Source organism: Aythya fuligula, chromosome 3 (genome assembly GCF_009819795.1).
Source record: "Aythya fuligula isolate bAytFul2 chromosome 3, bAytFul2.pri, whole genome shotgun sequence".
Taxonomy (NCBI): domain Eukaryota; kingdom Metazoa; phylum Chordata; class Aves; order Anseriformes; family Anatidae; genus Aythya; species Aythya fuligula.
Window position 1 is genome coordinate 31259604 of NC_045561.1, and position 27518 is coordinate 31287121.

The 27518-nt window shown below is 36.1% G+C and overlaps 1 protein-coding gene across 1 annotated transcript in view; it reads right to left on the bottom strand.

Annotated features, from left to right (window-relative positions):
* Positions 1-27518, bottom strand: part of HEATR5B (HEAT repeat containing 5B) — a 54548-nt gene that overhangs the window by 22561 nt on the left and 4469 nt on the right. The window contains exons 4-24 of the mRNA XM_032185334.1: positions 26876-26984; positions 25655-25804; positions 24974-25145; positions 24436-24593; positions 23172-23421; positions 21342-21497; positions 20314-20564; positions 19792-19903; positions 18437-18589; positions 18065-18164; positions 17153-17262; positions 16601-16764; positions 15395-15570; positions 14737-14842; positions 12119-12309; positions 10387-10546; positions 8230-8419; positions 6719-6888; positions 4261-4405; positions 3167-3406; positions 1136-1387 (exon numbers count right to left, since the gene is read on the bottom strand). Coding sequence (XP_032041225.1) covers positions 1136-1387; positions 3167-3406; positions 4261-4405; positions 6719-6888; positions 8230-8419; positions 10387-10546; positions 12119-12309; positions 14737-14842; positions 15395-15570; positions 16601-16764; positions 17153-17262; positions 18065-18164; positions 18437-18589; positions 19792-19903; positions 20314-20564; positions 21342-21497; positions 23172-23421; positions 24436-24593; positions 24974-25145; positions 25655-25804; positions 26876-26984 — 3515 coding nt within the window. The remainder of the gene's footprint in view (positions 1-1135; positions 1388-3166; positions 3407-4260; positions 4406-6718; positions 6889-8229; positions 8420-10386; positions 10547-12118; positions 12310-14736; positions 14843-15394; positions 15571-16600; positions 16765-17152; positions 17263-18064; positions 18165-18436; positions 18590-19791; positions 19904-20313; positions 20565-21341; positions 21498-23171; positions 23422-24435; positions 24594-24973; positions 25146-25654; positions 25805-26875; positions 26985-27518) is intronic.

Sequence of the window (27518 nt, forward strand, 5' to 3'; positions counted from 1 at the left end):
GATACCAAACACATCAAGTTCACTGTTAATAATTTTGGAGATGTTAATTCTTATGATTATTTTATGCAATCCTTTTCAGGATCCTTTAAAAAAAACAAAAGCAGCTATATTACGATTTGCCTCTACAATGCAATATTGTTTCAAAAATAGACTTTCCCAAAGCTCTTCCCTTTCACTCTTCAAACAGCGACCCCAGTCTCTAAAAAAAAAATCAGAAACAAGATTCTCTCAAAACCAATGCATAGTGCTGGAACCAGAATGCATCAAAGCAACAAAAGCAACTACCTAATAAATATCCATTTGGAACAGATGCCCTTAGCAACATAGGTGCTAAAATCCACAAGCCCTACTTATTCAAGGATGCTTATATATATGATACTCTGTCTACATGCACACAAACACTGTGCCACATGGGTGAAAGCAATCACTATGCACCAGAACCACTACACACGGATGACTGAAAGACAGAAACCTCCCACTACCAGTTTGAAATACATTTTTCACAAAACAACTATGTCATCTCTGACCTCTCAATTACGATCCTCCAAGTCATAAAAGTATCTTCAAATCCTGAGCTTTAATATTCATCACTTTCATGGATACCAAAAGAATGAGCTTTACAAAGCAGCTGGGTCCATGTTCTTCCCACATCTCTCACCCTGCAGCCAGTACTACAGCAATGTTACCTGACCTCCTCTCTTCTTTTTTAATTCTTTCCTAGCATCCCTTTGCTGTGGAGATGCTAATATAACCTCTGAATTTTAGTTCATTGCTGTCATTAGGTTAAACCCAGAGATACTATCCCCCGTATATAGTTAGCTAGAAGTTTACGGCTTCTATTTGAAACTGGTGAAAACTGTTCACATTTCCCCCCCCCCCTTTTTTTTTTTTTGTCTCCTCCTCCTCCAAGCACATCAATCAGATGTCAGAAGTTACATCCTCCAAACATCACTCTGTTCATGGTACGGTAACTATAATGGTTACAGTTTTTGTCTTTTCCTTAGTTTTTAACTGTTTGAATAAAAGGAAGTTCACTTTTTAGCTGCTTATGTTTTTATCTTGGTCGTGTAATCTTTAGCTGTAAAGAGGTGTCAAAAATAAAAAGAGAAACAAACCAAACACATTCAATAATTACTTTTTGGGTTTTTAAGTCTGGCTGAACGAGCCAGCGCCAGGTCAAAGTGCGCCTTGTTGGCATTCTCACACAGCATGATCACTCGGCAGAGACAGTCAGCTGCAAATACACGTGTTGCCCAGCGAGGTGCTACAGATGGCTTGGTTTTATCCTCTTCACCCAGAGTCGTAAACATGGTATCATCATCCATCTCATCCTTCTTCTCTGATTCCTCATCCTTTCCTCCTCCCAAGGGAGCTGCAGTGCTCATGTCTACAACAGAGAACAATTAAAATAAAAATCCTGCTGTGTCAAACTACAGAAGATGACTGACTAAGGACATGTCCAAGCCTTTCCTTAGGCTCAGATTCAAAACACAATAATTCTCCAGTTGATACTGCAACATTCAAAAAATGCAGAAAGGCATAGGAATATCAGTAAAGTTTTTCACCTCTAATTCCCATAGATACCAGTTATAGCTGAATCCTATATCTGAACTTCTCAGCTTTGAAAATTAACCTATTAAGCTGTCAGGGAACAGGGTAAGTGGACCACCGTGCTCCAATTCAAAGAAAAACCTCAACTTTTAACTATTCCACTCCTCTTTCAAGTAAAACCTAGAGTGAATATTAAACTGAAACAAATCTACAAAGTTCACACCACAGGCAAGATATACAGCCAAGTGGGCAATTGATAGCAATCAAGAGTGCTTAACATTCAGGAAATTTTCTGTAAGCATGGCTGTGAGACTTCATTTCAGACAATAAAATTGCTTCAGGGATCACATTAAAAATAAAAAAGGGACAAAAACTCATCAAACATGCTTATACACTTTGGCTATTCAGATGTGAGAACATAAAATCTCAATAACAAGGTCTAAATCAGCAAAATGCCAAAATACTGACAATTTTTTTTCTGCAGTAATTAGAGAATGAGAAGTTATTGCAAAAGTAGCCTTCTCCAACTAAAGCACGTTTCTTAGAAAGTCTGAATTTAGGCAGCTGAAGAGCCAAGTAATTCAATAGAGAGGCGCTATGGCAAATCAAACATGGATACAGCCAAATCACAACAGGAGTGTTTTCAGAAAGCATCCAGGAAAACATATGTGGCTGATTTGTAAATCTCTGCTTAAAAAGCAAACTAGACTTTGTTCACGTGCCAGTTAGTGGTATGAAAGAGTACAAAATGATGTTCCTTGCTTATTTAAGCACAACTGAGAGAAATGCATTTAAATATCTCACAAAGATCATTTCATGGACTAAAAAAAAAATAAAAAATAGTGAGGAGATCAGACAACCACATACAAAACTTTAAAAACTTATCCCACATAAAATAAGTAAAGAACAGCCCAAGCTTAAACACATGAAGTGAGGTCTTTCTGGGTAGATGCACGGTAACTACATTGCATAAAGAAATCATTGGTAGCATTACTCATCAGTAATCGTAAAGCTGGCAACATTTAGAAAGAGCTTTTGGATGAACTCACAATATGCCAATAAACAAGCATAAATGCAAGGAAAATGAGCAGAATCTGCGTCACAACCATCCTACAAACCAAAAAACAGGAATAAGGTCTCAGAGGACAAGGTCTTTGCAAACAACTCTGCAAAGCTGAGCAACAAGCAAAGAAGTTTCATCACCATGGTAACCCATCTTCACATCAGTACCTCAAAGCCTCATACAGAAAAGCTCAGAACACGTACAGCACTGTTCCTTCTGTATGGCCCTGACGCACAAAGGCTAAAAAGCATGTTTCTGCTTTTTCTAAGACACTGAAATGTCAGGGCAATAATCACTCTGCTTCTCCACTGGAAATCCTACTTGAAGGTGGCTAATTTTCTAATCTTAAAAGAAAACATACTTTTTAAAAATATAACATTAATGATTTCCTCTTTTTAAGTGCTTTTAATGCATAATACTCAAAATTCTATATACAACATAAGCTATAACACGTCTTTACAATTAGAAAGGACAAGTTCCAAACAAATACTTCCAGAAGATGCTAATACTAAAGCAATATCAGTTTTTATGTGAATAGTACAGAACACTTACCACTGGAAGCTGCAAGGACATCCTTACAGAGCATTAGCCAGTGAGAAAGGTTTTCTACTGCCAGCGATGAAAGCATATGTCCCAGAGTATCGTGGATGTCCGAGCACAACTTGCGATCAGTCTCCCGATCCAACATACCAAAAAGGACACCTTCGAGGCCTGTCTCTGTTATATTAACCCCCTGATGCCGGGAATGACCATCTCGTCGAGAACCAGCTCCTGGTGCAAAAGGATTAATATCTGCAAAATGAGAATGAGAAATCTTTCCTGAAATCAGTAACTGAGTTTTAAAATTTGGAATAACTACTGAGAATCGGGCATTATGCACTCATGCACATATAGTTCAGGCAATAATACATTATGGTGTTACTTAATTTCTTCTGAATTAGCTTTAAAAAGACTTTACTATAGTTTTTTTTTTTTTTTTTTTTTTTGTAAGGCATGTAACAGCTTATAGGATTACTTTCAAAAAGAAACAAAAAACACAAATGTGCATCTCTTCAAGGTACACGCCCATCAGTTTTTTTAAGAACTCCTAATGTTATTGACTCTGAAAAGTCTTTCTAGAGACAAACTTAACCGGTGGGATTTAATACTACGTAACCCCACAGTTCTATATTCATAGGAAGAAGACATTGCTGATCAACACTGTTGAACATCCTATTTTCAGAATGAAGTGATGTATGCAAGAATTGAACCAACCAGCAAAGTCCACAAGTTAGTAGATGTGCTGCTAAGAGAAAATAACATGAGGTATCTCAATCAAAAAACATCAAATGAAGTCAACTTTCAAAAGAGCAAGACCTAAAGCACTGGAGAAAATGTTTCCATTGTATATACAATGTATTCCCTACCTGATTGCCATTCTTAATAGGGCAGAAAAGTTTAAGTCTGAACTTCACAAAAAGTTTAATTACAGGTGAAATTAAATCAACTTGAATTACAGTAGGCAGGGGTGGGGAGAGAAGTTATTAGAGCTGGCAGAGATGGTTTTAGAGTGTGGTGATTTTTTTTTGTCCTGAAGGCAAACCACATGCATGCATGAATACACGTACTCAGCTGTCACAAAAGGCCCTCATGAACGAAGTACTTACTGATGCCGCTATTTTCTTTGTCTCCAGCATTTTTTGCTAAGCTCATGGCATATTCACATACTTCTGCTGCTTCCCTCTGAGCAAGCTGTCGTAAACATGCAACTGCAGCACGGCGAAGGAGCAAGTGGGAGCTGCACAAGTGAACCTAAATCAGAACCATTACAGGTGAGTGAACTGCTGCATCTCCATACCCATAAATAAGTGCTGCTAAGGACTAACAGTATTCTACTTTACAATTATATGCCCCCGTGTGAGCTGCTGGGTACCAAACTCTTTACAAGGTCTTTAAAGTTCACAAGTAAGCACTTTCTATAATGCACAAATCTGAAAATAAAGCTGACATATACAGAATTGACAGGTGTTATCTGTTAAAAGCGTAAGTATTGACACTGTGCCACTATGATTTTAGACTAATTATACTTTCCAATCTGTTATACTCTAGAATACTATTCCCCATCACATTGTGCTATGGATCACTTTTTTTTTTTTTTTAATAAAAAAAAAAGGCACCACCAGCTGCACCACACAGCTACCATAAAAATTTCCATTTCAAGCTTGTACCAGGATTTATAGCGTAATTTTTTATACATGCCTGTCAAGAAGACAGCTTCAGGTTTTGTTGCTAACAAATACCAGGCTTCCAATTCTTTGAAATCATCTCAAGTACAAGCAAGTATTTTTTTCTTATTGAAGAATTGTGCATGGTACCTATTTTCTTGAGAGGTAGTAGCACAGAGAGTAGTTACACAGAGAACTGTATGTTTTTCCACAGTGGAAGAGATGAAGAGGGCTCTTTAAGAAACTAATTCTTTATTTACCCTGAGGAAATTGTTTTAATAAACTGAATACACATTTGCTTTCTCAGTATTAGGTTATTATGTGGATGGAAATTACAACCCTAAATGAAAGGGCTGTGTAGTTTATAAAGCTCTTTAACAGTACATCTTTATTCTGTGCGTGAATATACATGTACAAGATTTCAGTCTTACAAGATTTCTGTACAAGATTTCAGAAATAAAACACAGAACATTTACAGCATTTAATTAATGGAAAGAGCTTTCCCTGTTTTCAGTTGCAAAACAAACAACTGTGTGTTTATGATGCCAATGCAGGAAAGCAGAAAGGAAACTAGATTGTGCAGCTCTGTAGTTTAATTTTGGTATCTGGCATTAACTCCATACAAAAGCAAGTTGGAAAGTTATGAAAACTTTAATAGGGCAGGGCAATGCAGACTTTGGCTACATATCTAAGTTTACAGTAAAATGAAACGCACAAGACAATTCATAGTAAAATTTATCAAACTGCGTAAGACTTGAAAGTAAGGGATTGGAAAAACAGAAGCAAAATAGCTTTTGTTTAACAAAAGGACCATTCATTAAGGAACATGTAAAGAACAGCAGAAAAGCTCGGGAAATGTTTTCAAAACACCACTTGTCATACCTACATTGACTTCACTTTCTGAAATATTACCCACTAGTACTTAATGAGTAACTGGCTAGAGAGAATGTCAGATTGTGCATGGTATTTATACAGAAGGGCCTAGCTACTTATGGATATATCGCATATCTGTCATGCAAAATTTTGTGCAAGGACAATTGACAGACTCTGGGAACACACTGCACAGTAGTGTTCCAGAGTACAGGTGGGGGCTGAACCATGTAACAATGAGAGGATACCCTAGGGGAAGTCTGGAAGGGAGACCATGAAACAGTTCCAGTGCTGACATAAGAAGGATTCTATTCTTTCACACGACACAGAACCACTAGCTCCACAGTGAACAATACAATCAACTTTGCAAAACACCCAACCAACTTCAGGGAGTATTTTTCAAACTTCTTAGTATTGGACTGCTAAACCCTCCTAAAACAATTAAGAAGTAAATAAACAATAGCAATAAAGAAACAAATGAAAACACATACACCACCTTTCCTCTTATAGTAGTATTCTGTATGTTTTGGTTTCTAGCCACTGCCTCATTTCCTGGCTTAAGCCAGGATTTGCTGACAGAACACTAATGGGGGGAGCAATGTTAATCACAATAGCAATACAAGAATTTGAGTGTCAGCACCTGCTATACTAATAGCAGTTAAAAAAACAATCCAGAATCTCCCACCTTTTCCAAGCTCACCTTCTTCCATTTGTGCCTGCAGTCAGTTGGAAGGAACAGGGCATTTCAGCATCTTTGTAACAAGTGATTTTCTAAAAACGCTTGCTACCTTGTGCTACCTAGTGTAAAAGTGAATCCAGCCCTATGACTTTAATTTGGGCAGCATTCTGAAAAGCTTCTAAAATAACTTGGGGACAGATGTCCCTTTATTGCATTCCAATGTTTTGCAAATGTGGCTTGCTTGTTATATATGGGTATCCTTGGCATCTTGCAAAGTGCTTCGCCTGTGCCCTCTCTACTAGGCACGTACACAAAACTTTGAGGAACAGAAGGGATGCATTTTGTACTCACACAAAGACTTGGAACCAGACTGGACAGGTTGACGTGCCGTGGTGCAAACATATGTAGCTGCTGAAGGCAGGATATGGCCGCTGCCTGAACAAGCGAGTCTGAATGGTCTTGTGTGATTGCACATCCCACCAAACAGGACGAACGGATTGTTGAAATTGTAGCTCCATTACCTAATGATAATAATATGATATCCTTAACATAGAAAAATCTTGCTATGACAGCTGTAGATTTTAAACCTTTAAACATATTTTAATGCATAAAAGTTCACAAAATTAACATGCAGATTTTCTGAATTCCTACTGCAAAATAGCGTCCACACTACTTGAAAGAATCATGAGTGTGTTTCAATTCCTCTGTTGAAATAATAGGTTAAACAATACTCTGTCCAAATGAAATTTTGGATCAATGATCTTCAACTGGAAATATTTTAAGAATATCTTCACAGGACATGAAACTAGAAAAGTTATTCGCATTTCAATTCTGAACATCTTCTATATGTGGCCATATATATGGACAACATTTCATACACAAAGCCATTTCCTAAAATATCAGACAATGTGTAAGCTAGCATATGTATCTGCAGGTAATTTTTGTTAGCTCCATCAGATGAGTCAAGCTGTTCTAACAGGACACACATTTGAAAGAACAGAACTTAATCTGAAAAATAATTCCATTCCATATCTTAAGAATTAACCAGCATGACATTTAAAAAAAAAAAAAACAACACTGAATTACAGCAAAATGTAACTTGCAGAAGATATTCCACGTAAGTATCTTTATTAATAAAGTTCATGACACTTCAAATCAAGATCTTATTATACAGCAAGCAGATATCAAGTTAAATTAAGTCATCTAGAGACATTTCCAAAGTAGAATTGTAAGCCCAATTATTTAGAATTAAAATTGTACTACTGCCTGACTCTATAACACTGACGTAAAAACCAGCCTATACACATTCCTAAAAAATCCCACTAGGTGAAAGTTAACGATCCATGTTATCTGAGCCACATAACTTGGGATACAGTGTACTGGCACGGCAAGATCTTATTCTCTGTGGTAAAGTACTGTGATAGAATAACAAGAATAAGTGGAAATGAGTTATTGTTCACATTATCAATGATGTCAAACTTAAGCTCTTGCCATCAGTCAAAAATAAAACTACCACTATGTTGAAGAAGCAAAGGAAAAATCTTGCCCTACATAAAACATACACACAGCAAGGGTGTTTTTCATCTTTTACTTACCATGCACGTTTGTCATTAACCAGAACACCATACATCACTGTAACTTCTTTATATAAATCTCAAACTGAGGTGTGAAGGGAAAAAAATAAAGGAACCACCAGTAGACATAAAACAGACTTGAGGTTCCTTCCAGGACCCTGGATTTGTCAAAGCCTTCCCCTACTACCCACAACCACAATAAACAAAAACTGATTATCTTCCATTTAAGGACACGATGCATTGGCTTTATACAAGTTAATTTCCCTTCCTCTTCAAATTAACACTAACCTTGCAGCTCAGGCCCAACAGTAGTTATTATAGCCCCAAGACATCGGCCTAAGCACTGATGTACTTCTGTATGTGATGGTGGAACAGTTAAGAGCAGAGTAAGAACTAGAGAAAGCGTTGGCTCCACATATCCACGGTACATTGGTCCACTAGAATCTACTATCAAGGCAAGTGAATGGAGAGACCAGGTCTACGAAAACAAAAAAAGGAAAAATATTTTGAGTAATACATTTAGAAAACGAGTATGTATGTAGATTGAACCTAGCTCTGCACAACCCTGTTTACATGTCTAGTTAGCTTCTCTTACTCCAGAAGTGTTTCAGATGTCCAAAAAAACTCAAGCAATCAAGTGGGAGTTGAGATATTTCTAGCGTGCTGTTTGGCTGCCAGCATTTTTGTGGATAACGAAGATGACAAAGTATTTGAGCAAGAAATGGTCAAGCACTTTGAGAAAGAAAAATAGAAACACAAACAACACATCCACTTTAAAAAAGTGGAGGGAGGGAGGGGAGGTTGGGGAAGAAAAGTGACCCTTTAACATGGGAAAAAGGCAGTCATTTCTGATGTAGAACTGGATGCAGATTCCAAATTCCAAAGCAGACAATTAGCTGACAAAGTCCTTAGCTGGTAGGGCCTGTGATATTATAAGTAGAAACTGATTTCCATGACTAGCTGAAAAATTCTCATGCATTTTCCAATGAATTTTCTTTTTAGGTGGTGCAGAAGAAAGCAGCACTTTAAACATACAGCCAGTGTACTATGGGATAGGAAAAAAAAAAAAAAATCAACCTATTCAGTTATAAGTAAATTACAAAATAATTTACTGCAAATGTCCAAGCAAGAAAAAGAATTTTTGGTCACTAAAGTTTCATGTGACATCAGCGTCTCTGACAGACCTGAAAGCAAGAGATATCTCTCCAAAAGATCCTATTAAGTGATCACATTTCAGAACTTTCTTCATTTAAATGCGATGCAATTGCACTGAAGAGACATTATGTTAAGAGAGTATTACAGTTACAAAGCTAGATTCTTAAGAATCAGCTAGAAAATTTCCCTTAAAATTGCTCAGTTTTGGTCCTCTCTGATGCAACCCAAAACCCATTAACACTAGCAATCACATGAAGCTATTTTAACAGTCCTAAGCACGTATGTAGTACATTACAGCTGTATGTACATTCTCATTTTTGTGAATTTCCATTGCTCATGTTCACATACAGCTCCTGCATACCTACATTGCAGATGAGATGTAAAAGCTTAGCTTTTCACAGTTGCCTGTTATCATACTCTTAGTAGAAAATAAGATAGGCATACAAATTCCACCTGGCTTCTAAATCCTTGCCCTTTATAATTCAAGTTTTTCATAAAGCAGTAACTCCTTCCAGTTTAAAGATGAATGATTAGCAAGTACATGCTTTAAAATTATTTGCTCACACATAAAGCTAGGTTATATATGCAAACTGAACTTTGACTTACTGTGAATAAACTTAGGAAATTTAAAAGTGACTTTAAATTGCATTTAGTGTTGTGTTTTTTGTTGTTGTTGTTGTTGTTGTTGTTGTTTTGTTTGTTTGTTTAACATCTATCTCCAAACAAAGCTAGTCTTGTTTTCCCAAACAACAAGCTGCAAAAGCATAGGTTATTTTCTTATTGCCCTGAGGGCAATACAAACAAACAAAAACCACTATTTTTTGTTCTATCAAATTCATAATTTAAACCAAGATGAACATGGATTTATGTCTTCACGTAGTTACTGGAGGCTTCACCTTCTCAATCTGTGGGTATAAGGTACCCCTAATCAAGGATGGCATTCAATTTCCTGCTGCTAAAGCACAGCAGTCACTTACAATCATTTCCTTGAGTTAAGTTGAAAAAAGAATGGCTGGAAGTTAACTGTTCTATGGTAGAATTACAGCATGATTTTTGAAGAACAATAATTACAGACAAGACGTGGCTTTTACTCAAAAAGGATTTCCTCTTTTCCCCTTCTTTGGTAATTCTAATGCTTTGATAGATTTCATTGCTGCACTAAAGAAAGATGCAGCATTTTTCCTTCTACCATTCAACTCCACATTGTCAAGAGGAATGTTCTGTCAGAATTAACTTTGAATTCTAATCCTGAACATTTAAAAACAATTCTGTGGTAATTGTGTTTTTTACCTGGACTTCAGGAGAAGTTCCATCTTGTGCCAAAGCCAAGAGAATACTGACGCTAGTTTTCAGATGCTGCCCAGAACCTATTCCACCAACATATCGATGGAGGCAACCCAGAGCCAAAGAATGTCCCGTTCTTGATACAACATCTCGAGCAGATTTTAACCTGTAAACATTTAAATAAAAACATGTCATGTAATTCACTAGATTTATTACAAAAACTCTTCAAGTACCATAACTGTGCAAACGACTGCTTCTAACAGAATTTTGCTGTCCGTGTTACACGACTGTAAGAAGCCTTAACCAGAAAAGCAAAACCAATATACATAACCTATGCTGCTATTAAACTGGAATACATATAAAGCATGTCAATAAAAAAAATACATTTTAGTGATTTTCTTTCTTCATGATCGTAACTTGACATTTTAGATGAGCAAGTGTTTTAGAAGTATAAGAATATAGGAAAAGAGCCTAGTGTTTACCAATGTTTCACAGTAGACTGATTTAGTAATCATAAGAGTCATTGCTAGGCCACTGCAGTGAAAAGAAATCAAGAACAAAAAAAATGACAAAACATACACAGAAATTATGATGGAATCCACAGCTTCATCTTCCACTGCAGACAGCTTAATACAGCTGCCTTTTTCTATAGCTGCATTCTGAGATTTTTCCAATAGCTTTTGTAGTAGTATTTTTATTAATGAACTTAAAACACGAATAGCATTCTGAATGACCTAGCTGCATGAAATAGTGACTCGCTGTGTGTTTTCCACAATTCTTCTGCTCAGAATGCATGTCACATACATGTCAACTATAATTAAAACCCTCATCAGAAAAAAAAAAAAAAAAAAAAGAGATAGAAGAAGGATATCCTAGTTAGAAAAAAGATTTTTTTCTCCTGGTTGTCTATACATGTCAGAGAAGCACGCTCATAGCCATTAGTAAACAACAACAGCAGCAGCAGCAGCAAGAAAGTAAATGCAAATGCCATACATGGAAAAATGGTTTGGCAGTGTCAACAGACTGGCAACCATTGTTAACTTGAGTCCTGCATAAGAAACCAAGGGAAGAGTCCCAGTAGCGGAAATTCAAGGAACAACCATGAAGATGATATACTTCATTACAAGATGAAATAATGGAGAAAAATTGAATTACTCAGAGGTAGGAGACTATATTCATGTAGCATGGCCAGCCAAAAGACATGCTGCAGCCCTGAGGTAGGAGCATTCAGATCCACAGACTGGCTGATGTCTAAAATTTAAGCTGAAATTGGGAAATGTGTTGTCTTGGTATATGTACCAGGTATCCTTCTAAAGAGCTGAGAGTTAATGACAGAATATAGAAAAAACAAATGGGCCAGTAGGTAAGTTAAATTGATATGTTAGTGGTTCTATTTCATCAAAACATCTTTCTATCATACAATTCATGCTACAGGCGTACTTAGTGTAAGCTGAGTTTATCTACCTGAAGCAGTTTAGTTACCTTACAAGTAACTCATGAAAAACCCTTCATTTGTATCATTTTGCATTCCAAGTAATGTAACAAATAAACTTTTATTCCTGGAAGAATCACACGAAATAAATCCAAATTTGAAGACTGTTTCAAGATTTCTTAAACCTATATAATCTTTATAATAAAGCATGGAGAGAAAGAGTAAAAAAAAAAAAAAAAATGCTATTTCATAGAAGAATTTTCCAAACTATATTTTATTTCCCTTTATGAATCAAAGCCAACTTACTTATCAAAGCTGTACTGAGCCATTCTAGCAATGAAAGTGGCTTCTCCAACCACTTGAGCCATTCTGCCAAGAGCTTCTCCTGCTGCACATCTCAGAATAGGATTCGGATTATCAAGGGCACCCATCACCAGCGTCAGAGCAGATTTGCGAACTTCTTCTGGTCCTAATGTGCTTTTGTTCTCAGCTAAACCCTACATGAACAATTAAAAAAAATATCAAACATTCCATATCAGGGGAGGAAGGAAAGAGCAACACTACTGTAAGATCTTCAGTTAAAAATTACATATTTAAAACTCAAAAACACAGTCTTAGCTTTGCCAGCACTCTACCTATTTCACATACAGAAGATGCATTACACCAGTCTTTGTTATCAAATTCATTATAGCGTTACACACACACACCTCAATGCTACTGAATCTTAACTAGCAGCTGGCTTGACACAGGATAACCAAAGGAAAAGATAAGAAAAGAAGGGGGGGTGCTTTAAATTTAACTGTAATATCTCTTTATCAGACAGAAAAAACACAGCTAAGTTGCATTTCTTCAAGAATCAAATAGATTTTAAGTACATGAGAACATTTTTTCTTAACATTTATATATTTGAAATTGTATATTGTATGCTATAAGTGTGTTACAGAGCAATAACACTAAACACTGTTTCTGCAGGTTCTCCGGTTTCCATATTCCTTTAATAACACACTACCTTCCATTATAACTTTAAAGAAGTCTTTACTTTGGGAAAAATAATCAAATACATGTGAAGCACTGCATGTGTTATAGAGGAAGAAGCTGATGGCTCTACCATAGATTCTCATTTTCTGTTCTGAAATCCTCATTTCAGCTCTTAAACTTTTGACAGTTCTTTGGCCTTTTGGCATGGCATGGGAAATCCCAAGCTCCTTTCTCAGAAAATAGCTTTCAACTTGTCTCATGTTTCAGCATGGCTCATATTTCTAAGGACAAAGCAAGGAAGAGAAGCCTTTGCCAGTGTGAGATCTGTGACAACTTTCTTTTCAAAAACTCTACTAAGTTCTACATAAAGACTTGACATTTCACAGGCAGCTTTTGGGGGGGGGGGAAACTGACTTTTGCTGCTACTATAAAAACTTTATCCAACTAAAGGTTCATACGAAAATGTGTTTTGCCCAAGTCTGCCAGGATTTTGCAGTCCAGTTCCCAGAATACTCTAATTAAAATGCTCCAGATCACATACATAAATGGGCTTGTGTCCTGGTTTCAGCTGGGATAGAGTTAATTTTCTTCCTAATAACTGCTATGGTGCTGTGTTTTGATTTACAATTGCTTTGTGTATTCTTTTATCATTAATATTATTTTCCCCTCATTTTCCATCCTATTAAACTATCTCAACCTAACAGTTTTTACTTCTCCACACCCCCAGTCCGATTCTCTCCCCAGTCCCACTGGTGGGGAGGGACAGAGAGTGAGCAGGTGGCTGCATGGTGCTTAGCTGCCTGCTGAGTTAAAACACAGCAGTATGCCCTTCAGCTGTACATCAGGGCTGAGGTGCCTTAATTGAAAGCTAGGAACCAAACTGAAGAGGGAGCCATTCACTATCTAAAGCATGAGACACCTAGGCTAAAAAGCCTGGGTAATTATCTTATAGTCAAGGGCGAAGAGTGTGTCATTGCATCCTAAAAGAAGTGGGACAATTCACTCTCCATAGACAGTCCTCTCACCCCATCAAGTGGGGATCAGAGACCCATTAAAAAGCAGCTGAAGATAGGCAGTCATTGTTTGGATGGCAAAGGTCAGACAAGAAGAAACCCATCCAATCTTTAATTACAGTCTAACACTTCCATAAGGACAGCTTCCTCAGTGCACAGGACTCAGTTGCCCTGAAGCTGAAGGATGATGACATAATGGGGGAAAATCTGACAGACTCATGAATTGGAAATCCATACAGAACATCAGAAAAAAATCTTGAAATACCTTAATAAATTTGACAAGTAGAAAGAAAATCTTACACTGAGACACTGTTCCACAGAGCCTCGAGGTAATACAAGTCACTGAAACCAAGTATTTCTCTCACTTACTGTCTAGATTCCTGACTTCATAGCATGAGGATAGATTTCCAAGCACAGATAGAGCACAAATAATTGTAATGAAGTCAGTGGGACTTGAGCATAAGCATTTAAAATTCTATATTATATTAAGGAGTCTAAAGAATAAATAGTTCAGACATCTAAAATGGAGACCCAAGTTTATCTTTGTGTTTCCGTGAGCCTCACCTGCACAATACTCATCTGCAAAGATATGAGGGGTGTTTTTTTTTTTTTTTGAGTATGTATGACAAAGTATTTAAATCCCTAAGTACAGTGCAAAGAAAATTAGAGCGGTGAAAAAGAAGATAAAGACAATACTATACAGACATGAATCTCATCTATTCTTTGTACTCATACATGCAGATGAGCTAAAACAAAGAACATCTGAAAAGAGGGGAGGGGAGAGAGGGAGGGAATTTGCAAGGTCTGGGTTTTGTTTCCAAAAGTTTAAGTATTAACTTCAGCAATGTTCTTCTAACAGCCTTTTGTACAGAACACAAGTCTACAAACTAAACTGCTGAATTTCCGTATCTACTACAAGTTCACAGGTTTTACCTTCAAGGCACTAAGAACAGCAGTAAAGATATTAAGCTGCACAGCTTGCTGTCGAACACCTTTAGCCTGCTTGACACATTCAGCAAAGTGATCCAACATCTGTAATCTAAAACAAAGAACATAATTTAAGTGACATTCTTTCAAAATGCAAACCAAAACACAGCTGGTAAAAACTGCACACAACCAAAAGGCCTTTTAAGTTGGGTCATAGAATTTATGCTTCAGGGGCTGCAGAAGGCATTCACCTTAGGCAGAAAAGGTAGTGTTATTTTGAACGTCACTTTGCTGACTCTTCTTTTAGATTAATTCATCCCCATTTTTGGAAAAAACACCACAAAGAGAAAGCCATTATTCAGATACATTTGGCTGTATAACTAGAAAGTTATGAGGTCAAGACTGGAAAAATGCTGCCTCTCCACTACCATTCAAAACAATGTTAGGTTCCATGTTCCTATTACTGTTCCTATTATTTTTCCCATTTAACCTCATGCTGTGAAGTGTTACTGTGAGGAGCATTCCCTAAAAGATACCAAGATCAGGAGTACAATGAACAATCTAGATACGTAGCTACTCTGCAGTTCCCCAGCCAGATCTTTTCATAGCTAAAAACAGTACAGACCTCATTGAATTTTGAATTTGAATATAAATGTAAACTGACCTATGTTTGTAAGAGACATGAGGAAAAACCACACCAAAAAGAGCCACAGATGCATCGATGACAGATACTCCTAGCGGAAGGGGGCCAGGTACAGCTTCACCAGCAGGGATACGCAAATAAATCGAAGATGGATCATGCTCCAAAGCACCACTTCCAGATGCACTGTTAGGCTGAAGCTGCAAAATGCCACATAATATGTGAATACCTCTGAATATACCTTTGCAAATAAAAATCTTATCTAGAGATAACCAAAAGATGTATGCAGTAGCTAAGAACAATAAACTACCTTACAAACAATTAAAAGCAACTGCAGTGCCTCCATGCACGCATGCATTAGCATTTACAGGGCCAGTTAAATCCCTGAGGGTAAAACCAGTTAGCATCTGGGTAAGTGCACAAACTATGACTCCTGGTAGAGGATATGGAAATCAGATACATGTATGTATTTAATTTCTGATACCCATAGCACCTTCTGAAGTAGCAGCTTCTGACCACAAACCAACATTTCAGAAAAAAGATTATTCATTCACTCAGAGCACTGAGTTACAATACAGTATACTAAATGGTCCATTTGGGTTGTAATGATTCTCTACCCAGAAAAATTTAGAAATGGTATTATGATTACTAGCATTCCTATCACCATGAAAATACTTCCTAACCATCATTCTTTCAGGAAACACATCTAATCAATTGACTACTTTCTTTAAAAAAAAAAAAAAAAAAAAAAGTTTTCACAGCTTTTTCATTATCTCATCATGAAACAAAACATGAGTCTTGTAGCTCTATATTCTTCTTAAAAGGTTGGGAAAGAGTAAACTTCTCTTGAGACTTTGATATGATTAAAAACTAAAATGTGACCAAGCAGCTGCTTTCTGAGAAATCTTGCCATTATTAAATAGACTGCAGCAGAAGCAGCGTTTTCAGCTCCCCATCTCACCCAGGACATTTCTGAGAAGTTGAGCTGCAAAAATTTATGATGGCACAGTTCAGCCAATTCTCAGAACAGTTATTTGTCTAGAGAACATAGTGAATGAATTAATGAATTGTTCCCAGTGTGCCATTTGTTTCCAGGAGCCGTACAAAAAAAAAAAAAAAAAAGGTAATTGTGTCAACACTGGTAGCTTATCTGAAAAACTTTATCAAGAGAGATTCCCATAGCAACACTTGCTTCTTTTTTGTATTCATATTCTTCTGTTTTTACATTACCTGGTCTTCAATGGACTTATGATCAGTTTCCTGCAGCCAAGAGCCAAGAAGAACACTGTCATCGTAATGACAAAGAGACCTCAGGAGTGATGTGGTTGTATTAGCAGAGTTGTCTGTCAAAGTAAATTCTGCTACCAATTCACGAAGAAGTGCATTAAATGATCCTAAGACAACAGACATTAAAAAGTATCATTATTGCTTTTTATCCAAAACATTTCAGCTACAGATCAGGCCAGCCCCCTCAGGATGACAATCCAGATTCTGCAAAATCTGGCTCATCCACATGATCATGTAGACATAATGAATTAATAAATGTTTGCACATTTAAGCAAGGAAACAGATATTTGGTTGAAACTGCAGTTCTGTGGAAGTCTTTATATATGCCTGGTTGGACTCAATTTGCTTTTTTAAACTTTTAGGAAAAGACAGATGTGTACTTTTTACTCAGCCACCTAGTGCTACATGGCTGGTCAAATAAAGATATCACCAAAAAGACACTCAAAGTACAACTTTTACTTTAACAATCACTGTCAAAAAAAAAAACCAACATACCTTCATATGTCTTTGGAGGTAATAAAGCCAATATATCATAAAGTCTTAAACGGACCATCGCTGCACTAGCTTTCAGATGAGCTCCATGTGCTTTAATTACCGATGGAATGCTACAGTATCCAAAAACAGAGACAGACAGAAACATTGCAGTTACTGAAAAGAATATTTCTTATTTCTTTTGAGAAGATATGCCACTAGCCAGAAAAGGAAAACAGTGTTCAACAAACTACTCTGATGAGTTACTTCAGCATTACTCAAATAACTAATTCTTGGAAATAATTCCAAAAAAATAAATTTAAAAAAATTTCAATTTAAACTGCTGCTTAAACAAAAGAAAACAACAACAACAAAGAAGCCCAACCTGTGTTTTATCTTTTATTCTGTAAAATATTTCAAATCCTTTAATTAGTACCTTTTGTAAAAGTATATTTATTGGTTAACATCTAGTATACCAGTAACTTAACTTTCTTGTCTTTTCAACATGAAGCAAACCTGGAAGTAAAAAAGCTCATTGAAAATCCAAAACACAGTTAAGAAAACAAAAATTGGGAACCTGAATTAAAACAAAGTAGTCCTAGTATTTCAGCTCTGGGTAAAAATAAACATAAACAAAAAGCAGAAACAGCAGAAGAATAGACCAGTAACTTCCTCTCAGTACTGAGATATATATATGTATATATATATAATATATATATTATAAAATATATAATATAATATATATTTATTATATAATATAATATAATATATATTTATTATATTTTATATATTATATAATATATATTATATATATATACATATATATATATATAATATATGTATATATTTTTTTCAAAAGACCATTTCTTTATCTCACAATGTGCTTCTAAAGGTAACACAAATACATTCTATTTTTTTTTTAAACTGTCTACTTACTGTGACATCATTGTCATGGCACATTCTATGGGTGTCATCAACTTCCTGATCACATCCTCAGTAAGGAGCTCAGGACAGTGAGCAACAAAACTTCTCATAGCTATTAACAAAATATAAATTAAAATTTTACTCAGAAGTATAAAGCAACGTACAGATCCTAAGAGGATATAAAAAAGCAGCAATTAAAAATATTTATTCCATGTGTGACATATTCATAAGACTACATACCAAAAATAGGTCCCTGGTGAAAATTTGACAAGTCTTACTCATGTTCAGAGAAAGAAGGGAAGCTAAGGCAGATTTCTCTATAATATTTAGGACCATGTTCTGTTTTACTGTGTGCTTGTAAATTTTGAAATTTCAAATTCTTACCACACAGAGCTCCAGCACGGCCTTCCAATGTTACTTGCCATGTGAAAGAATCCCCTCTTGCCTTTTCTGCCTCCAGCTCCTTCAGAGAACGTGGAAACACATTTCGCCATAGCAGCAACATCTTAGGGAGATGATATCGAACAACAGAAGGACCTATTTATAAAAATAAATCAATAGAAGACTGTATAATAAAAATTTGTATTAAACTAAGCACAAAAAATCTGCCATGAAGGCATCTGCTCTTATAACTATTTTTCTCTTACTTCCCTTCTCTTCCTACATCTCCCTACTTGAATCTCCTTTATTCTTCACTGTTCTCTCATTCATAGGTTACAAATGTTCTATACAGTGAAGGTAAGTCTGTTTGTTGATATTAGTACTAAAAATAGGGACTAGCCAAATCTATATGCTGAATCATATATGTAACTGCTGACACTTGTCTTTTTATTCTGACTTTTAAGTCTTATTTTTATATTACTGTTATGAAGGCAAGCTCCTTAGCCTATTGCAACTTATTCATATGATAGAAAAATAAATGACAGTTACTGACTATAAACATAGTTTTCAGTCAAATTTAAAGCAAGCTTCTGAAAAAGCTCTAAAAAATCCAATGCAAGTGCATTACAAATATATTGGAGGACAAGCAAAATAGTGCTACACTGTTAGCAAAATGTTGGCAACAATGGAATGATGTAGAGAATACAAAACATAAATGGCATTTGCTGAGAGATCAAGATACTGAAGGACATATCAAAGCTTTATCACATTTTCCATTATAAAACCAGAAACAAATGAACAAAAAAAGATTGCTGCAAAATTCATAAAATTCACTTTATAACCTGTCAAAATATAGCATCCAATATTTCTGTGATGGCATAAATAAACAGTCGTACATAAGGTTGCTTTGTTTTGTTTTTAAAGACAACTGAATAGCTTTTAAACTGTTAACACCCCTAATCAGTATTGCTGCTCACCCATGATATGCTTGCAGCTTATTGAAAGGCTAATTATATTTTATTTGCAGTTTGTTTCTTGTGCACCACTGAACTGATTAGTACTTTTCATAGAATGACTAAATGCTAGGTTTCCAAAACAAAGCAAAAACAACCAGAGTAGATTTTTTTTTTTTTTAAAGTTATGTCACCTTCTATTACCCTTCAGCTTACATGAACTCTAGTATTTCTGCATCATGAACATCACCGCTGACACAAATGAACTAACACTGCTTCCAGTGGTATCAATGCCCTAGTACTAGACACTGTACTGATTATACATAGCAACTATTTGCTAGAGTGGATAACCAGAAACGTTGGGCAAGCATTATAACAAAACCAAATACAACTGTTTTTACAAACCTAAAGTCATAAGTGCTCCAAGTAAAAGCCATCCAGCTTGAGTCCGTTGCAAGGAAAGTCTGCTGTTCTGTGCAGCAGTTCGTAACAGATCCTCAGCAATACTAACCACCATCTGCAATGTCATAAAAATGGATTTCAAAAAAATAAACTAAGCCACTCCTACAAATTCACTCTTACTAATCTTATGTAAAATTTAAATCGATCTTCTATAAAGAGCAGGTTACATTTCATACAGATAATTGGCCTTTGCACATGACAATACAGACAGTAACATTCTTTTGAGTAATTATTCATTAATATGACCAACAAGAATGCAAATTTGGAAGAGGGATGGGAAAAAAAAGCTGGTAAATATTTTAACTGAAATGCTACAAACAAGCACTCTGACCATTGCTCTTGCTAGGTACAAGGCCAATTTCATGACCCTTTAACTTGTTACTATGTTAGACATTTTACAAAACAATTACTTCTTGAAAAAAAAAGCTCTCTCTGTGCACTCCCACCTGAAGATAATTATCTCACCTTTCCTTTAGCATGAGGAATGCCTAAGGGACACTGATGCACACCACCTAATAAAGCAGCCATTGCAAAACTGTAGCCACTGACAGCTTCAGGGGAAGTCTTCAGATTGTTGAGTCTTTCTGCACATCTATCTAAAAACGGAGTCAACTGAAAAGGCAACGCCACAGCTACACACCGCAAACACCATGCGGCAGCAAGTCGAGCAGCCATGCTGGGATGAAGAAGAACTGAAGTTACTGTCTCCAACAGGCCTACAGGAAAGAGTTTATAGTTTTAAAATTACAATATGTTTTTTCACATGCGTAAACACGTAAACTGCATCAATATTAGACAGGCAACATGAAATTTAAGAATGCCAGAACTGCAGTACTTGAGTTTTTATAACTTTGCCTTTTTCTTTAAGGAAACCCAGAAGCATTATTAGCATTAGCTTGCAGTTCCGCTGGAAAAAAACATGGGTATCCACAAACCAAAAAAAATAAAATAAAATAAAAAAATAAGGACTACAGTTCCACATTACAAATGTGGATTCAGATGTTAAAACAAGCAAGAAGAAAATCCCACACCAGCCCTGGTCAACTCAGGTTAAATAACAAGCTTTTTAAACGGGACTATCCACAGCTTCATCTCCTGACAAAATGCCCCTAGTCTTCAGGTTAAAAAAAATAAAATCTATCAAGGAAATACTGCTTTCCAGAAGCATGTATTTCAGACCTTGTACAGTAAAACAATCTATTTCCTTTAATACCATTATTGGAAACTCATTGATGCTAAAAATCACAATTTTACTCATCCTGAAAAGGAGCTTTAGGCAAAACTTCCATCAAAAAAAATACTTGAAACTGTCAAACTAAAAGTTAGGGTACTATACACAGTGAGCAGCACAAACTCAGCTATAGAGAGTACTACAGGGGATGACAGTTTAATTGATTTCTTTCTTACACATTAGTTTTCTATTTAACTAGATTGTAATCATATTTCATATCCACTGCTCAAATATCTCAACCTATTTAAGTTTACCTGCATACCTATAGAGGGTTCTTGAATAAGAGGAGATGCAGTGGCATTCAGACTCTGAACCAGACTACCCAGTTCTTGGAGAGCACACACCATTACATGCTGGCTTGCAGCTATATCGGCAGCTCCTGCTTTATTTTCACTGTTAGCATCATTTACAACTGCTTCTGCAGAAAAGAAAAGTATCTCGTTTAACTACCATTTGAATCACATATACAGGATATAACATATACAGGATAGGAAGGGAAAACTGAGTTTTAACATCAACCCTAAATATTATAATAAAAACACAAGTTTGCCTGTAGCATGAGCTCACAAAGCAAATGCATCCTGAAGAAAAATAAGTTTTAAAGCTACCAGCCAAACATAATCATCCAGAGTCCATGAAAAACACATGCCCAGAAGTTGCTGTGGATGGCGCTGCACTAAGAGGTAGGATTCATACTGTAACCCAGCAAAAGTAAGCATATCCACATGCAGCATGTGTGTATTGTATCTATGTATACACACATACCTACAGATGAAGTAATTAGGACCACAATCTTGTCACATCTAGATTCTGTATATGAATTTGCATGAATATATATGGAATAAAACTTAAAAAAAAAATTAAATCAGAGCAATATTAAAAAATTATCATAACTATTAATGATCTTAGAGCTATCCAATTAATTTCATAGATCTCACTTCATGTTTTTTTCTCCTGCACAATGTCCCAGGAGCAACAGAGTAAGGGATGGGATTCCTTACCTGATGGGTAAGGAAGCTGCAACTGTCACTTCTAAGAAAATGGATTTCAATATCAGCTTAAAATTTATGTATCTTCTACACTATAAATTTAACAAAAGATCCCCCTTATATGAAGGGAAGCAATCATTACCAAGTAAAAATACCTCTAACTTATCAAATTCATTGGAAAATATATATAAAAAAAAAAAGCAGGTCATCCCATCATCCAAAAACATAACGGAATTCTCTCTAACTTTGATAAGCAGGTGGCAGGAGGAGTAATTTCTGCAACCGTTTTATCTCAGAACTATCATTTCTGATAGACTCTCCCCTGGGAGCACAAGGGTTCCGACTGCAATAAATATTAAAGTTCCAACTTCAGACATACCTTCCCTACCAAAAAAAGTTAAGAGAATAATCTGCAAAAATTTTAAAAACAATTGCAATTCCATACATTAAACATCAATTTTAAAAACAAATTAGATGGTGGCATTAGAAGAAAAAAAAGTTGTTTGCTAAATGCACTGTTGTGCAATTCCAGCTTCCCTTCTCAATCTCTAGCTCAAATTAACTGTTTTATAAGAAACAAATGATAGTTTTGAGATGTGTAATCATGATGTAATCTCTCATAAAATGAGAGATTACATATTCAAGAGGCCATAGTTATCCTCTCTAATTCCGGTTTTCAGATTACATCTTTATGTGTCACCTATAAAATCCAGCTGGGTATCAGCATGGATATTAGCAGGGGATATACAAGGATGTTATCTGACCTACATGTTCTTCAGCAGTACTCCGCCCAACTTTCAATACAACCTATCCCAAGATTAATCGCAAAAACACACTTCTGTTCCCCATCTTGCATTCTAAGCAAATGCAATTCCAAAATCCACCAGACAGAGGATAACAAGACACTTTTACACAGTCACCTTTTAAGTACAAGTTACATTTTGGATAAAAAATTTCAAACAGAAAGCAGATGAATTATTTTTTACCATAGCAATAAAATTACTTCTCACAGTAGAAGAAAGAAAAAAGGTTGAGATGATGTAACAACAATGATTTTCAACAGCTCTCAAATACAGAAAAAAAAAAAAAAAAAAGTTTCTCACCCACTGCTTTCATTTGTTTACCAATAGCTTGACATATATCTTTGGCAGCTGCAATCTGTGCTTTCTCCCCCAGTAAGCTGCCCACAGTTGCTCTCAGGATAAAGGACACGCATCTTCGAGAATACACTGCTTCCACGTGGGTCTGGGTTGCACGAGGATGGGAGACCAGATCGAGCACATGGGACAAAAACGTAGCAAAGTTGCGCTCCAACCACTGACCTCCTAATGTTGTAACAAAGACAACATAGGCCTGCAAATTCAGAAGTTACATACAGATCCAATTAAAACAGAAACAAGAGCCTAACAACTGAAGTAATATCCATGCATATTGCAGTACAGTAGTGATAGCAGGGGCAGTTATATGCAACCTTAATAGGGCTAAGCAGGATGAATCAACCCATCAGCCAAGCCTTTGAAGCCAAATTGCTTCCAGTACCAAGAGCAGCTCCAATACTGCTACGTATACTTTGAAGTGCAAAATGCTCTTGATGACAAGGCCTGTACATTGCTCTAAATATGTCTCTTTTTAAAAATGTGTTTAAATAATAATAATGCAAATAGCAACATGAACACGTTTTAATTTATGATCAAGACTGAGCATTTGACAAGTTCACCTAAGAAACGACTTAAAAAAAAAAAAGGCTTCACAAAATACCCTAGGATTAAAAAAAAAAAAAGTGAGTTCTGTTAAGATACTGCAGCATATTGAAATACACGTCAGACTGGGAATGCCTGAATTTGAGGTTATGCTGCTGCTACCTTCCTCTATTAGAAAAGGAAAGCTTCTGTATTCAGATTTCACCTACTCAGAAAAGACATATGGAGAGAAGAAACATAATTTAACAAGCTAGGGCAGCAAACTTGACGCAGCAACCAGGAGAACCAGCACACACAAAAGGAGAGAAGTATTTTCCCTGTCTAAAAGGAAATAGAATGAAAACAGGGAGCCAGTCTTTAAGATGCTAATTTTTCAATTTTTTTTTTTTTTTAAACAAGCTAATCACACCTAAAACACACTGATTAAATCAAATAAACATTCCTAAGCACATGTTTGAATCAACAGGAATAACGTATCTTAGAGGAATGACACTATATATATACATCCACAAACCAGGTGAGCCAAACTAGCCTTGTGAGTTATTATAAACAAAGACCACAAATAAATCCTAAAAGAGTTACAGTTAATGTACAAATGTTACTTAATTTAAAATAAATAAATACTACAGATACTAAAATACTACAGAATACAAAGCTTATCACAAACCTGAGTAACACCAACTCGCACTTCCCTGTTGACAGATCCTCCTACTTTTAACATCTCTCCACCACTCTTTAGGAAACCAGACCCTCCCCGCAAAAATCCAGTGGCCATAAGTTCCAAGACTTCCTCAAGTGTAGCTCTCTTCACATTCTGCCGCATCACTTTTGCGAAGAGAAAAGCAATCATTTAATCTTAAAGCTCCAAACAACACAAGCAATCATCTCAAAATCTCTATTACCAATTCAAAACTGTCTTGCAACATAAATCTAGACAACATTTCAGGTAGCAGCTGCTTTTTATGCTTACAAAATAAGCTACTATTCCCAAATGATTTTGATAGCTTGACTTTTTTTTTCCCCCCAACTACAACAGCAAAACTGAACACTTTACTTTTTTTTTAAGCTAAGAGCTTATAAAACCAAACAAATCAACTACACATGTCTATGTACTAGAATAACAATGTATCATGCAACACTGTCACATAACATGACACTGAAGATGCAGCTTGTCCATTTGGAAATACAATCCAGAAGGAACATACCTGTTGCTTGTTTTGGTATCAATGCTGTAGCCATGACTGTCCCCAACAGCTTTGACACTGCAACTCGCACGCCATAGTTTGAGTTTTCCAGAGCTTTGAAGCACAGGGTCGCAACATTCTCTAGTTCAGCTGTCCACATAAACACCGCTTCATTTTGTAATTCCAGCAGACACTGAAGGAGGAAGAGAAAAAAAAAAAAAAAAACTTGCTGAGCACCAATAGAGACTATTCTTACCCTTTATCTAGGTATTGGTGTAATTGTCAGGTTTATTCAGCAAGTATTTTAATATTAATATCTTGACTTTTTTCCTCACACTCCCAATTAACTGAAAACTTATCTGAACAATCAGAATAATCATGGAATAGGTTGACACAAATTAAAAAGTAAAAGGAAAACACAAAAAAAGCAACTGTGTTACTCAAAATCTCTCCTACTGTGACCCACAGTTAATTTACTCTTTCATTATTTATTTATCAAGAGTGGAAGCCAATACCGCTGTACCTCAGTACATGTGAAGCACTAAGTCAAATGCCTGAGCCTTCGGTATTAACCAGTAAGGACTTATCTCTCCCAAGCAATGGTCAAGTTTCCCATGATAAGCAACAGGTCAAAGTTCAGATGCAGACACTTCACAGTCACAGAACAAAGAATTTCTAGAACTGGGGGAGAAATTCACCCACCTTGGCCACTGCACATCGTACAGCCATAGATCTGTCTGTCAACAGAGAGCGGGCATTCTTATAAATATCACGGTGACAAGAAGCTGCTGCTCCTCCAAGGCCACTTAAGACTTTCTGTAAGCTCATCAGGATTTCACTGCGGCCCTGAGACTGCACACATAAGAAGCATTTATGCAAAAACACAGACATAAACACCTGGCACTTGATTTAAGTGCTATTTCCACATTTTCCTACTTCTGTACATGCATATTTTTGTAAGCATTGCTAACACTTCACTGAAGTCTGGTACAACCATTACTTGGCTGGCATGAGATGGCAGTAAGCATTAGATACGACCTTACTAGAACTGCTTCTAGTGCCACATAAATTAAGAAGAGGCCAAATAGTCCAACAAATTGACCCAAAATAAGTCGCTTCTGTTCTGTCCCAACTGCCGTAGCCTCAGGAAAAACAAACAAATAAACAAAACCCCAAGCAAATGATATAAGAAAATGTGAAGCCCAAACAGTCAACAGATTCTTACCATACCTGCACACAGGCAGGTACCTAAAGTTAGAGGGCACAAAAAAAAATTATCTGTATATATAGATATCACAGCATACAAGGGCACAGCTGAAGAAAACTAATGTCAGGACAAAATGCAGACTTATTTGATATAGTCAACGCTGTTATAAGTCCCCCCTTTATCTCCAGCAGTGGGATTACTCATGTTTATTACTGCATATACATTTTCTGTGACAAGCAGGAATCAAGATCTACACAATCAGCACTCCTTTCCAACCTGTCATATATTTCAAAAGAAACGGAGCTATTTCGGTCGTATCAGCCCCACTGACAACCCACAACACATTCTCTCAGTATGATGATACACGCTCTCTTTTCAGGGCAGAACGTATCCTGCTGACAATCTGCATAATTTTTTTTTGTTGAAAAACTTAAGTATTTCTTTTTAATTTTTAAACAATTGAACATTTACACAAGGTACACAAGTGGAAATACTAATGCAGTCCTTCAAATGGTACATACAGCCATTTCGCAATTTTAATTACTGAGGCCACAATAAAGCAACTACTATACTATGCATATAACAAGACTCTCAACCCTCCCTCTGCAGAACAAATCCACTTACACGCTTACCTTGATACAAGTAATTTGCATTTTTCTACATAGCATAGTCTAAATGGAACCAAGACCACAAATGTAAAATATTTCAAAACTTACCTCTGCACTTTTCAGAGATTTTAAGAGATTATTCACTGTTTCTGGAAAAGAACTACCCAACATTCTGCCCATTTTTTCGTAAAATGCTCCAACACATGCCACAGCAGCCCTATGAAAAAAAAAGACATACACGTATTTGAATGGATATTATTACATGATCTACATTATCTACACAGAAATTCTGGAGAAGACGAGTACATGCTGAAATCTCAGCAAGACCAGGATTTTGTGTTCTATTAACAGGTGCTTGGTAAACAAAGTTGTGAACTAGAAACGCCCCACTCCCTAATGTATTTGGTACATTTTCATAGATACTGAGAGATTTTTTTTTCAAACCTAAGAACTTATGTATCTTAAGTTATAGTGCACTAACACAGTAACACATATGGACACCCTGAAAAAATCACTGTATCCAAAAACACTTATATATATTTTTTTCCTTTCCAGGACATTTTTGATTAGGAAGCAGTGTAGTGCAGTTGGATATGCAGATTGCTCCAGGGCAGTTACAGACATAGATCCTGAAAAAAATGCACATTTTCACTATGAAGAAATAAGTCTTTTTTTTAAAAAAAAAATAAAAAATAAAATTAAAAAAAAAAAAACAAACTGAAATTCTTGGATTTTTTTTTTCCCCTCAAAA